At 47.2% G+C, this 14,662-nt stretch overlaps 1 protein-coding gene across 1 annotated transcript in view; it reads right to left on the bottom strand.

Annotated features, from left to right (window-relative positions):
* NDUFA10 (NADH:ubiquinone oxidoreductase subunit A10) overlaps positions 1-14,662 on the bottom strand; it is a 41,668-nt gene that overhangs the window by 3,972 nt on the left and 23,034 nt on the right. Inside the window, exons 8-9 of the mRNA XM_017743397.1 lie at positions 11,170-11,255; positions 5,788-5,896 (exon numbers count right to left, since the gene is read on the bottom strand). Coding sequence (XP_017598886.1) covers positions 5,788-5,896; positions 11,170-11,255 — 195 coding nt within the window. The remainder of the gene's footprint in view (positions 1-5,787; positions 5,897-11,169; positions 11,256-14,662) is intronic.

The following is a 14,662-nucleotide window of genomic DNA, read 5'->3' as shown; positions in this document are numbered from 1 at the left end:
GCCCAGGAGTCCCCATCCCTGGAGGGATTTAAAAGCCACATGGATGTGGCACCTGGGGACGTGGGCTGGTGGTGGCCTCGGCCATGCTGGGTTTAAGCTGGACTCAATGATCCTCTCCAACCCCAACAATCCTGTGCTCCAAAGCAACAACTAAAGCAGGGAAGGGGGGTAATTCCCCCCAAACACACATCCAAGGGGCGCATGGCTTGGTTTCCAAAGGCCTGGCATGGACAGATGTTTGTTACAGCTTCACCCCTGCCACTCCTTACTCCAACAGAACCCTCCGTGCTGCTAACATCCATGACTGCCCAAAACACAAGAGCACCCAAAGGTTTTGCTGAATTGAGGCTAAAACAATTCCAGCCTGCTGGAATTGTTCAGTGGCTGCTGTCCTGCCTGCCCTTCATTTATTTATTAGAAAAACAGACAATAAAAATCCTTTGGAAAGAGAAGTGTCCATAAGAGGATCAGTTATCCACTGCAGAGTGCAGGGAAAAGGCAAGGAGCTCATCCAAGCCACACAGCACAGTTAAACACCTCCAACTGACACCACTTCACAGTGTAAGATCCATGGAGATGCTACCCCTCTATTAAATTATATGCCAATTAATTTTAATTTAACTGAGATCTACTCTAGGGATCACTTTCCTCCACAGTTATGGGATTAAGAGGGGTTTGGGAAAGAGGGATGTGCTCCCACATAAAAATGCGTTTCCTTTCACAGGGACAGCCTATCAAGGTGAAAATGGATTCTTTTAATGCCAGTGGGATTTGATTGTCTTTTTGATTTACAGAGGTACCCAGTGCCTGCAACCATCACCTAAAGTGAAACAGACACAACCACCAAGACCAAGATTTGAGACAGCTCCAAGGTCTGTCAGGCTCCTTTCCCTTTTTTTTTGGGATAGATATCCCTGCCAACTGTCCATGATACTTTTCAGGGGGAGCAGGGTGGAGAAGCTGCCTGTTCCTCAAGAGGGGCTGCTCTCACTCTCTCTCCATATGGACAGGACTGGGGAGAGCAGAGAAGTGGGAAGGTGGGAAGAGAAGTAGATCCTTAAGCAACAACTCTGTCATTCCCAGGTTTTTGTTATTCCTCAGGTCCTTTTGGGCTTACTGATACCCAGCCAGGCAACATCTTGTTACTTTAGAAAAGGCCAAAAATACTTTTGCAGAGATAAAACAGAAAAAAAAAACCCCAACCCTTAAATGAAGCCTCTTCTAATTTATTGTGTGTCTGCTTTCATTCCTTCCTGGATTCAAGAGCAGACAGGGCTGGGCATTACAGCTGTCAAACACCTCCTTTAAAACAGAATTAGGAAAGGAGATCTTGATCCTAAAAAGAATGAAAACTTCATCAAGCCAAGAAAAAAATGGCAGGAGAGAGAAAACAGAAGGTTCTATCAAAGACAGCAACTATGGCAACGATCACAAACATGGAGAAGAAAGATATCCTAAGCTCCCTGCTCCTGCAAAGGCAAGAGTTGATCCTGCTGTTGGCTCCAGACTCTGGCTCTCTGAAAGCTCACGTATTCCTTTTGCAGCCCTTTCAGGAGATTTTTATGTGAGCAGTTCTCTGCACTCTCAGCAGAGATGGGGAGCTCAGGGACCTGCCAACCCCTCTGCTTGCCAGCAGCCACCTTGAGCCCCACAGCTGCCAGGAGGGGCCAGGGCTGCTCTTGGGCCACCTCAAACCCGGAGAGTCTTCCCTTAATGTCCTGCCCTTGGGGCTGGTAGTGATTTCCCACTGCAAACACGTGCTCCTACAGCACTCTCAGTTTTGGGGTGTGAGACAGAGCTGACTTGTGCTGCAGGCCCACCTTCCATCACTCAAAGCTACTGCCCTGCAACCACCTCAAAACTGGAGGATTTCCCCTCCTATGGCTGCATCCTTATGGAAAAGTGTAATGAAAAGCCTGGGAAAAGAGTGTGGAATTCCCCTCCCCTCCATCCTGTTTCCCTCTTCTCCGCTTGCTGCGACACAGGGCTGGCAGGGCGCTGCCAGCCACACATTTCCAAGCCCTGGGGCAGGAGGGAGGAGGATGAGGAGCAGGGTACAAAGATGGAGTTTGGCAAGGCAGCTGAGCTGTGCAAGGAGCTGGACTGCACCTCACAGCAGTAGACAGGTCTTTGATCTGCTCAAGCTTTCCTTGCCTCATCCCTCTATTCCAAAAGCAGTCTTCCACCAAGGAAAACAGGGATGGAAACAAAATGAGAGCCTTCTCTTACTTTTCCGTGGCATAGGACGAGGAGGAATCGCCTCACACTGCCAGAGGGCAGGGATAGATGGGATATCAGGGAGAAGTCCTTCCCTGGGAGGGTGGGGAGGCCCTGGCACAGCTGTGGCTGCCGCTGGATCCCTGGCAGTGCCCAAGGCCAGGTTGGACAGGGCTTGGAGCAGCCTGGGACAGTGGAAGGTGTCCCTGGCCCTGGCAGGGGGTGGGAATGGGATGAGTTTTAAGGTCCCTTCCAACTCAAAGCGTTCTGTGATTCTTTGATTCTCTGAATTCCAGCAAACAGCTGCACTTTTATGCAAGCAGAAAAGCACACGCACGTCAAAGGAGCCGCTTTTGCCCACTCCAGGAGATGCAGCAGGAGTGTGAAGTACATCAGCACATTATTTAAGTACACTGATTGCATTAAACAGAGCCATTTGTTTTCATCCTCGCTGCAAACACATCTGCCTAAGTGCTCCAGCTCTCCAGCTTCGCAGGGCGCACGCAGCATTTGGAGCATCATCCCTGGGGACTGCGAGCACTTGGAGGAAAGGCAGGGAGATACAGCAGTTGTTAAGGGAGGGGGGAAAGGGTAGTCAAGCCTTTACTAGTCTGACAGTTCCTAAAATAATGTTGCTTCCCTGAAGAATGAGCATGCTTATCTCTGATCTACAGACTGAAAGGTTGCTTCTCCCTTGCCAGAAAAGCATCCTCAGAGGTTTCTGAATGCCTGAGCAGAACTGCTGGACCCTGCCAGAGGACTTTATGGTGTAAGGAGGCTGCAGAAAGCCACCTCCTCACACATGAAAAGAACACTTACAGAAGAAATTTAGAGGACAGACATAAAAAAAGGTGAGTTTTGAGTATTCAGAACTGTATGTGGCCACCTCATTATTTTGTGGAAAAGCACACACACTAAAGTCTTGAACTCTGAAGAGTGTTCCCTCCTCCTCCTCCTTCTTGGTTGCTTCTAATGAATATTTTGAACAAAACCCAGCTTCTGCCTGGAATTTGTAAATCCCTGAAAACCACCATTATTAGGCAGCATGAACTGTGTGCACGGAACTCTGAAAAGCACAGCAGTTTGCTGCCTGTTGGAGAGATCAAGGATTTATGAGTAGTTACAGAGGGGGAAAAAAAATCCCCTACGCAAATCGTTGTGTTTATGTGGTAAACATCATTACCCCAACTTTAAAAGCACGCATTTCTCACGAGGAAAAGTTAAACTTCTGTAATTATCCCGTAATTAAGCCTTTATTTAACAAGTCACATGAGCCTAAACCCTTTATCTTCAAATGCCAAAGTGGCAGCACAGCTGTGACCATCCCTGCACAGAGAGGGGCAAGGGCTTGTGATTCCCTCTTTACAGACCCAAAACATCACAGCCCAAATCTGGGTGTCTGTGCCTGTGCTGGTTGGCCTCTTGCTGGATCACCTCTGCACAGCAGCCTTGCCTGAGAAAAAAATTCAGCCCCTTCATCTGCTAAACAAAGTTGGAAGGAAAAAAAAAAGAAACAACCCAGATCTTCAAAGTTTCAACACAAAGAATGCAATCCTCAGAACATAAAACAGCAGGTGGGGCTGGCTTTGTGCTTCCCCTTCCAGTACTTATGGAAAACAGGAGAACTCAGCACCTTTTGCACTGTGCACCATCCCTGTACACCCTCCAGACCACCAAAGGGTTACAAGCACCCAAGCATTGAGAAGAGAGAGAGTATTAGTGTAGGCTAAATCCAACAGAATACTTCCTGAAACGAGCAGCTCCTCCTGATTCCAAAGGACATTATCACTTTCTACAGCACTTTCCTGAATCAGGGCCTACAAACAGGGCTGCAGAAGGGAGATTGTATTTTGGCAATGTTATTTTTTTTGCTCAGCTTCAGCTGTCAGCTAACTGGCACGGAGCAGAGCAATCCAAGAGCACAGCTTTCCTTCCCAGGTACCCATATTCCTGCTCCTGAGCATCCCTTTGCTACATCTGCAAGGCAAGTCACAAACTTCTCCTGGCAGCCAGTTATCTGATGAGCCAGGACATTCTCAGCTTCTTGCCAGCACAAAGAGGGATGTGCTGCTGTAACAGCCAGAGGAAAAAAGCCTTTCAGAAGCCTTACCCCTGGCTCTCAGCACACAGCACCGAGGTCACATCTAGCTGTGTGTCAGGCAGCCTCAGTAATTCCCAGCTCCACTGCAAAGGGACATCTCAGGCCCAAAAAAGCCCTCTCATCTCGGGGAAGAAAGGCGCTGGCAGTGCAGATGGATGTTGTGTGCTAGAGACAAGTCGTGCAGCAGATCCTGCTCAAATCTGTGCTGCACAGCACAGGCGGCTCTCAGAGGGAAGGGCTCCAAAAACCCCGAGCCCGAGCTTGAAGGTTTGGATTTAAGAATGTGACAGCAAGGAGGAGGAAATTCTACGAGCAATTTCTCGGCTGGACCGGGGAGTTTTCAAACCCATTAGACAACCTCAGATGCTTTCTGCTGCTTTAACCTTTAGCTTTAGCCCCTTTTACAAGCTGGAAAGGTCACATCTCAAATGAGGCAGAACAGTGTGAAGCCCAGAGCCTCTCCAGTACACAGCCAGCCGAGGAGGGACAAATTTTGTGGAATATTCTGACTATTCCAGAAGAAAACATTGGTAGTTCAGTTTCCAAACAAGTCCATAAATCTGTAGTTTACATTTTAATTTCAATAAGAGACTGTATGCTACCAGGAAAAGAAAAATGATTGTGTTTTGATTATGCAAATCATGATTTCTAACAATTTATATTGTATATTCCTCCCTTTGTCTTCAGGAGTGCTCGGAAAATAAGATGCAGTGGCAGAGAAGATTTCAACCCGACTGGAAAGCAGAGGCTCACCTGTAGCTTTGGCCACTCAGTATTAATTATCATCAGCTCCACAGCTTCTCTACAGAGCTTTTCCAATAGCTGGGCCTCAGGCAAGCCCCGTGTAGGGGGAGAGGACCCCATCCCTGCCAGGGAACCACGGAGCAGCAGCAGGGCAGAGCTCTGAGGGGACTGGAAGCTGCTGTCTCCAGAAGCAGCAAGGCAGGAGCTAATTAAAACCCTGTGTGGGAGCCTGCATGAGGTGTACGAGAGCACTGGGCACAACAGGCTTTGGATGCGTGCCCACGTGCAGAAACGCTCTATTTAAAGCAACAGCACTTTGGGGAAGCGAGGCAGCATCCATTCCTCCTCAAAAAAAACCCACCCCCTCCCTCAGCGCTTGGGAAGGAGTCGCCATGGGTTTCCAGTTTTCTTGTTTGACTTAAGGGATTATTTTAGATTTCAGAGGTCACAGACTCATCAGGGCACGCGACACAAAAACAAATGAAAACCATTTATCCTTTAGTCCACAGCTAAAGATTAAAAAAAAAAAAAAAAAAAAAAAAAAGAAAATCAGCTTATGAAACAAACCATTTGCTTCGTTATTCCTCTCAGGGGGAAGCCAGACTTCAAAACAGGTGGGGATTTGGGCAAAACCCAGCAGTTATGGGTAGGAAAGGGCAGGAAGGTGGCAGCAGGGCGTGCCCAGCAGGGAGGAGCACCCTGGCCGTGTCCCCAGCAGCACTCACCGAGCGATACTCGTAGTAGATCTTGTCGTACTCGGAGCCCCCGATGGTGATCTCGGGAACGAAGTGCGGGATGGACACGGAATCCAGCAATCCAGCCTTGTCCTGGACACTGAGGGGAGAAGGAGCAGTGAGTTCACACCCTGCCTCAGCAACGGCCAAATACTGGACCCAGAGAAGCTGTGGCTGCCTCATCCCTGGAAGTGTTCCGAGCCAAGCTGGATGGAGCTTGGAGCAACCTGATCCAGTGGAAGGTGTCCCTGCCCATTGCACAGGGTAGAACTGGATGAGCTGTTTCCAACCCAAATCACTCTGGGATTCATAATCATCATTCTATGATGAAAGAACTACCTTTCTGTTAAATAACGCTTCCAAGGGTTTGGGCTATTTTCCAAACATTTATCCTTCTCCTCACAAATCTATGATGTAGTGCCCCTCATCCTTGCCTCCAGTTTGCTCCTGTTCCAACTTCCTGCTTCCCTATTTCCTCCTTGGAGATGCTCCACCATTCCTGGGAGCCTTCTCCATGAACCCCCTCTGGCTTTTTAGCTTTCCATAAAAGCAGTGTAAAAAGCAGTGGTTTTATTGAATGCCACACACTACCTTGCTAAATTCCCATCCCAAACGGATCAGAACTGAGGCAATGAGAGGGTCTGGAAGCCGGCAGTGCCTCCAGCATCCTGCCTGGGAATACCTGGAGGAAGGTGTGCAATTGCTGCAGCAGCTCTAGTGGTGGATCTCGGCATCCACCAACAACCCACTCTGCACACAGCAGCACTTCAGACAGCCCCAGTTCAAAACGCCTGAGAAACTGCTAGAAAGCCTCCTGCTGCCTGTGCTTATCCACAGGCCGACAGTGCCACCTGGATGCGTCCGGGAAAAACACATCCCTTTCCAGCCAGCACTGACCCAACCCTCAACCCAACGCCAGAAACTCCGCTGCAAATGGTGCTGTTCTCAGTGAATTACATTTCTTACAAATAATGACATGCACATCAAGCACATGCCCCGAGAAAAGCAAAGTTCGTCATCTTTAAGCAATTGTTTTTACCCCCGGATCGTAAATTTTGGGACCTTTCCTCCCAGCAACGAAGAGCTTCAACAAATAAAGTGGTTTGCTAACATACCCTGATATTCACACTGTACATTATCCTTCTAGAGGCCGACTTGTCAGGAAATACAACAACCCAGTCAAAGTTCAGCTGGGAGAAGGTGAGGATAAATGCCCTTTTCCAAGATCAGGATCAACATCAAAGACACTTCCTGTAAACAGCAACATTATTTATCTTCAGCAACACTAGATGTGTATTTCACATGCTGGAAGGCACAAAAATGAGTCCAGGCACATAAAGAGCATAACTTCACACGCAGAAACCAGGTTTTGTAGTCATCCAGCCCACAGTGAATCCATTCCTTCCTGAATCTCAGCCAAGTGGCCATTTGGAGAGGACAACTCGCAGGCACAATTAATTTTAGTTAAGGGCCAAGTGACAAACCTGCTGCTCCCAAAAATTCTTTGCACAAGAAAATGCTGAAAGCTACTGATGGCTTCTCCATGTTCTCTGCACCCTCAGAAATAATTTGGAAAGTGAAGTAAAAGCACACCCAAAGACACCTGCCACACCAATGCCCCCGCCCCCTGCCAGGACTAATTCCCTGCGCAGCAGGAAGCATTCACAGGCACTTTTTATGTTGCTTTTGTTTTCTCTCTCTCCCCCAGCAGAAAATTATCACTATTTATTCTTTTCTGACACTCTACCAGACTCTCCTGAAGGAGCTCTCAGCATGCAGCACCTCTACCTTCCAGATTAGGTCATACTTGAAAAGGAACTGAGGGCACATAAGCGACTGTGTGGTCCCAAGACTTTAAGAACATCAAATTTTAGCTGACAAAACCCTCTTAACCATGGTTCTTCCCACTGCTGCACAGGAATCCCACCTGGAAGTATCCTACAGCAATGGACAACTCATCTCTTCTCCTAAAGCACCTCTTACACACCAATTCAGACACTTTATCCAGCACAACCAGAAGAATCAGGTTGGACACGTTCCTGTTTCCCTCACAGGCAGCTCGCAGCAGGACGCACACCATGAACATCAGAGTCTGATGAGCCTTGCCAAAGGTGCAAGGTGGGGTAAGGGAAGGAGACTGGTTAGAAACAAATAAATAAACCAGGCAACCCAACAAAAAACCCTGAGTTGCCATAGGCTGGGCTGTGAGTTCTCAACACCTGATGCTGGCACAGTCACAAAAACTCAAGTGGCAAGAGAGACCTAAAAGCATTCACTGGCCTAAGAGCCAACACCACAGAGCCATTCAAGATGAATTCTGTGTTGATACCTGAAATTAACTTTCCTCTTTCTGCCAAAGGGACAGATTCCCCCATTTGGCCAGGCAGAGCAGGTATGGCATGGCCAAGGTGAGGCACAGCCACTCCATTGGTGAGCAAACACTCACCATCAACACCAAGAACAAAAAAAAAAAAAAAGGCATTTTCCAAAAGAAGCAGGTCTGCAAGGAAAGGGGAGAAGGTGCAACAACAGCTCTTCAAACCTGCAAAAGCCACTGCAAAGAGGAAATCACAAAAGAAGTGTTTCAACTGAAGCAAAAAGATGGGATAGATAGGGCTTGGAGCAGCCTGGGATAGTGGAAGGTGTCCCTGCCCGTGGCAGGGGGAGGATGGGATGGCTTTGAAAACCATTCCCCAGGTTCTGAAGGAGCTGCAGGGATGGATCAGATTTAGCTGTGCACTTGTCTGATGGAACAAGTCAAGCACAGCAAAGTCCCCCCAGGAGCTGATAAAATAACACAGGCAAGGTTACCCAGCCTGCAGCTCTTCACCCCAAACGTGCTTCATTTTGCAACACATGTGGCCAGACAAACATCACTGGGAAGGGCCCAGATAAGAACAGGCCTGAGACACTGCAGTGACAGCAGAGGAACTCCCTGAGACATTTCAAGAGCCAGAATGGTTCCTACTGGACTGGGCACCTGGAGAGGAAGGGGAGATGTGAAGAGCATCCTCCAGAAGAGCCCTCCAGCTTCCAGACACAAACACAACCCTTTTAAACCTTTTGCCAAAGTCCCCCAACCACACTGTCAGGGCAGGGGAGAGCACTTAAGGGCACGGCAGGGAGATAAAAGGGATCACGGTGCAGCTGACTGCCCATGGGTGTGGCTCACCGGTTTGATTAGCTGGCCTATTTGCATTCATCACTCAGGGGCCCTGCTGGGGTTTCTGTGCGTTAGACCCTCCATGTGTGCAATGAAGAGGTTCTCCTCGCCCCTGCTCACCCATCCCAGGTCCCCAGACCCGAGGGTGGAAGGCAACAGCAGGGCCAACACAGCCCCACAAGCTGGGAGGTCAGCAAGGGAAGCAATTGCAGATGGAAACCCAAACAGGGCAGAACTTAGGCTGGATAGTCAGGGAAACTTCCTCACTGGAAGGGTGGTCAGGCATTGGAACAGGCTGCCCAGGGCAGTGGTGGAACCTCTGTCCCTGAACTCGTTCCAAATCCATGTGGCTGTGGCACCTGGGGACATGGGCTCGTGGTGGGCCCGGCAGTGCTGGGGGAATGGTGGACTCGATGATCCCAGAGGGCTTTTCCAACCTAAAGGATCCCCAACAGCTGCTGGAACCTCGCAGGAACACCCACGAGAGGGCAGCATGTGCCAGCACACGAGAAGGCAGCGGGAACCTGCAGGAAAAGCGCTTTCCAAAGGGAGAATTCCCATGGGCACAGGATACCTGCACATCTGTGGGGACAACAAGAGCTCTTTGCTACCTGGCACTGGAAAAAGCAAGAAAAACATCAGCCTTAAGGTTCATGGACTCACACCTGAGCTGGGCATTGGATGCTCCAGCATGCAATTCCAACAGGGAAGACCTGCACAGCAGGCTTCCTGCATTGCTGGAGTTGCCATGGGAAAAGATCATGTCCAAACACACACATTTGTACAAAGAGGCTCTTCCCACACTGCCCAAGACATTGCCCAGGACTCCCTCACTCAGCTGAGCAAGGCATGAGCTCAAGCTTGGCACAGGATGTGTTGCCACCCCTTTATCACTGCCCTGATAGCCCAGCACAAGTGAAGATTCACAAGCAAAGCCCAGGAGCTGGACTCGATGACTCCTGTGGGTGCCTTCCAGTGCAGGATATTTTATGATTCTGTGCTTTAAATGAGCAGTTTATTGCATTCTGAGATCTTCAAACAACCACATGTTTTTGCCAAAAGAAGAAATAATTTCATGTTATCTACAGCAACAAGAGCCTTGTGCAGGAAACTCTCTCACCCTCCTCTAGGGTTCAAGGAAAAATGGAGTCCTTAAAGCAGTTTATTCCCTTCTAAAGCAGTGAAACAGTTTCCATACAGCGTCTTAACACGCTGCTCTAATTGCAAGGTTTCCTTCAACTCCCTCCTACTCACTACAATTAATGATCCTTCCTAATACCTGCACTGGTGTGGAGCTACAGGAAAACAAGCAACTTATTCCCTCTTTCCAAGGAAATCTGATTGTGGTAATTTTGCAGGGCCTAAGTCACCAGATGTTATCCTCCAGATCCTACACAAAGAAACCTCCTCTTTGATACATCAAAGGCACCCAAATCGTGACTCGTTCCTCTCAGACACCACCCAACACTGCTCCTCTGCAATCTACCTTCCCTTCTTGATAGAAAAACCATAGAAAAGGAGCATTAGTGCTCTATCTTTAAATAGCTATTTGAAGTAACAGCACAGAAAAGTTAAATGCAAGAAGTAGCACAAGTCCGCAAAAAAAGTTTAACTTACTACTCCAGTGCCTGTCACAAAGACACAAACTTAGGGGCAGATACTCAATTTAAAAATCCCTGTGTTTCTATTAACCTGTGAGATGACCAGGAATTAATGAAAATAATGTAACTCTTAAATTTTGTTTTAAAAGCGTAACTATACTGAAATTTCCACCTGCACATGCAATCTGAAGTTGCACCAAAATGGGGGGAGGCTGCCTCACTTCTGCTATTAACACAGTTACAGGTGCAGATATATTCTTTATATATGTGTCTTTATATTTTATATAAATAAAACTGACAAATAAATGGTGCACTCACAAAGAATGATTAAAAATCAAATTAAATTATTTTCCAACACGGCACTTGCCACGGTCTGAGTCTGCTCTCTTCCCATCCAACTGGGCAGACAAGGATCTCTGACAAAAACCACTCTTAAACTTGCCTGCAGCCTCGTCTCATCCATCAGCAGCAAAAATGCCTCACCACATTCCAGTGCCAAGCACCAGGATCACAAAATATAGCCCCACCTTTAAAAACTCATGGCTTTGACCATTTTCCTTGGTATTTGATGCCAAGAATTGCTCAGTGGCTGGATAACACCATACTTACTGAAGTCTCAAGTGATGGAAAGAAACATCATCTTGCTCCAGCCATGGCCCTTTGTCAAACTTCAGGTACTCGATGTCTTCAATTACCTGGAATCAGAGAAGAAAGTTCACTAAGGGGTGGCTTGATCCAAAAATCAATGAAATAATCAAAAGAGATTATTAAACAAATGAGAAAGGCTCCACTGCTAAAGCTGTAGTAACAAGGCAAATGTTCAGAGATAACATGATCATCTCCCAGTTCCATTTCCACAGGCCATGGCCCTGCCAGGAGCACTGGGCACACACATGGGGGATCTCTTAACATCCCGTGCTTTCAGCTTTGGCTGGCAGGGAATAGACGGGCTGAGAGGTGCCTTGTTTCCAAATTCTTACCTGATCCAAGACATTGTTCCTTAACCTGCCACTGGGACAGAAAAGCAAAGGTACAACCTCACCCCTGAGGGAGAACGAGGACGAAATGGAGAGAAGTCTACATTCAACTCCCTTTTGGTACAAAAAGAAAATCATTGTGGTACAGAGGACGCCTGTTTGGGTGTTTTTATCTCCAGAGAGGCTCGGTAACACATTCCCTGAAACAGGCAGGGGAGCAGGCGTGGCATTTCCCTCAGTGTTGTGTGGTTCACATCACAGAAACAAAGGCACATTTCAGGCTGGAACGCTCAGACCTGGAGGAGCTGCACCGAGGAGTCCACGGGCTCAGGATTTCACTGGCCATCAGGACCTACCCACGCGTGAAAGGAAAGGCAACACTCACAGCTCAGCAGCCAGAACCCTTCAAACAGGCAATGCCAGCTCAGCAATCATTCCCTCAGCATCCCCAAGCTTATCAGTTCCAGACTGGAGCTTCATTTGCAGCCTGGCTCCACCAGAAAACAGATCTTTGCTGCTCCAGGGGGTAATTGCTTATCACACCTGGCTGGCTGGAGCTGAGGGAAGCCTGCCCTGGTGTCAGGAGGATGCACTTCAGGTGCCTGATGAGGTAGAGGCAGCACCTTGGAGCAACCTGGGAAGAAGTGAATTGTTACAGCTCCAGACATCCCTTTCCAGAGACCTTTTCCATAGGGAAAGGTAAAGCTGAGGTCATAACCAAATTCCTGATGGCACATTGTCAATCCACTGACACAGAAGCAGACATCAGCAATGAAGTGACAGAATGATGAAGGAAAAAATCTTTGTGTTCTTTCCACAAAATCCACTGTAATTATTCCCTGCCAACACTAACTCCCAGCTATTGCCACTTCAAAAACGATAACCAAGTGCTACTACAAAGTAGCCCTGACTATACAGGTCCACTCTTATGAGCATTATGTTTTCATGGTAAGTAGTAACGGTTTGGACATGACTGAATGAACATTTCTCAGCACAAACTGCTGCAGCACAACTCCAAGATAAGAGGAAGGGAGGTGTATGGTAAGTTAGTGCAAACTGCCATTATTTCTTTTAATTATTTAATTGAAAAGCTGAACAGAAGTAATTCCCTCTCTACTCCACAGCAAAGCTCTGGAAACTCTCTGCACCTGATAACAGCACTAATCACAGAGTTGCTACAACAGGGCTCAGAATGTGCTACAGGGGAGAAAGCATCTGTACCCAAATTAGTTTTGCTCACTGTTATCACTGTGTCAGAAGATCTCTCTCCCAGCAGCTCCTTAACAATGGCATCGGTTTCCCAACAAGGATAGAACAACTTAATTTGTAAGGAAGGCCCTGGCACACCCCAGGAATCAGCAGCAAATATCCAAGGCTTTAAGAAGAATTAAACATACAGCTAACTTTGTATTCCCAGTTTTATCCTCATGCAAAACCAGTGAGGAACACCCTAATGAAGCTCATTTCAGTACTCATTACCCCTTCAGCCACCACAACCAAAGTTAATTACAAAAGGAAACCCCAACTGACCTTTTTAAGACACTTTAAAAAATCCTTTCTAAGCTGTGTATGCCTGCTCTGAGCAAATCAGAAGTTATTAAACTGCAAGGCCATAAAAAAACCTCAGCTCCCCAGTCCCCAAACAAAGAGACTGGAGTGAGCTAATGAACACTGCTGTTAAGGTGTGCAAACACACCTCACAAGCCAAAGCCCTCCTGCCAACCCTGATTTCCACATTTCTGCTGTGTCATCCCAAAGGGAAACAATCTCAGCAGAAAAGGGGAAAAAAAAAGAATTATTTCAAGCAGAACAAGTACCAATATCTATCACCAACACCCAACAATGGCCATGACAACATCATGGGCTGGATAATCTTACAGGGTCTTTCCCAACCTTAATCATTCTGTGGCATTGTACTTTAACTTCCAAATAATAATCGTTCCCCTAGTCCAGATTTGTCCAAGCAAATTAAGGACTCCACTGGTGCACCTGATGACCCTATTTAGAGCAATGACACAATTGCTGAGCTTGGGAGAGTCGCTCCTTGAACAATAAGAGCTTTAGACTGACTTTAAACCCCGATTTAAAGGATTAAAATCAAATCTCTAGCAGTGGGGTTTACTACAAAAAAATCTAGGGAGGAAACAACCTGCTTTACTCTGACCACTTCAAGATGTGTCCAGAGAGAAGGACAGGGCAAAACCAAGCATATAACCCCCATGCCAACCTTCCTTTACTTCACCAAGCAGCACCTTGAAACACCACAGCTCTCAACTCTGATTCTTGTTTTTATTTTATCATCCAGAAAAAAATAACTGTAATTGCTCTGGAGTCTCTGTATTCACACCTCCACCTCAGCTTTCTTGTTCACTCAAGCCTGATTTTTTGGTGCATTTTTTCTGTTTATTATCTGCCATCACCCTGAAGCCACCAGCCCTTTTTCAGGGGTATAAACCCACACTGCCCCACAGGCCTACTGTTGATGATAACCTTTACTATCAAGTGCAGGAGCACCCAAAAACCCATCCACAACAGCAGAGGACCCAGAATGTGGCACACAACCCTGTTCTTATAAAGGGAACCAAAAGGCCTAAAGACAAACAGCAGTGCACCTGTGGAGGGGGGGAGTATGGAGTGTTAATTTTTAGGACCAGGAAAGTCCTTATCAATATTTTCTGCTTCACACAGTGATATGACCAGAACTTTGAAGGACTCCTCGGGCAAAAAGGTAATTTTAGTCTGATTTAAGGGTCATTTAAATATTAAAATACACATCCTGAGTATGCTAATAAGCTTAATGAGGTACAGGCTACAACATATATATTACTCAACTCTCTGCTGAGATCATACTGCACATAATACAGGAGGAGGAGGAGGAGGAGTTTGGGCTGTGTATAAGTAGGGTAGAAATTCCACCTCGTCAGGACGAAGAGCCAAAAAGCCCTTGGAGACAGCCCACAGACAATTCTCTCCCTCCTCCCAAGTGGGGATAATTCCTTGGCAAGCTTCCATGTAGGATTATTATTATCCTGCTAACATCATGTTATTGTTATTAATCAAGATCTACCCCTAGAACTGAAACAGGCCCAAAACCTGTCCAGAATCTCAAAAACCTCAGTGCTCTT

Source organism: Corvus brachyrhynchos, unplaced genomic scaffold (genome assembly GCF_000691975.1).
Source record: "Corvus brachyrhynchos isolate BGI_N302 unplaced genomic scaffold, ASM69197v1 scaffold79, whole genome shotgun sequence".
Lineage (NCBI taxonomy): Eukaryota > Metazoa > Chordata > Aves > Passeriformes > Corvidae > Corvus > Corvus brachyrhynchos.
This window is presented reverse-complemented; position numbering and strand designations above follow the sequence as displayed.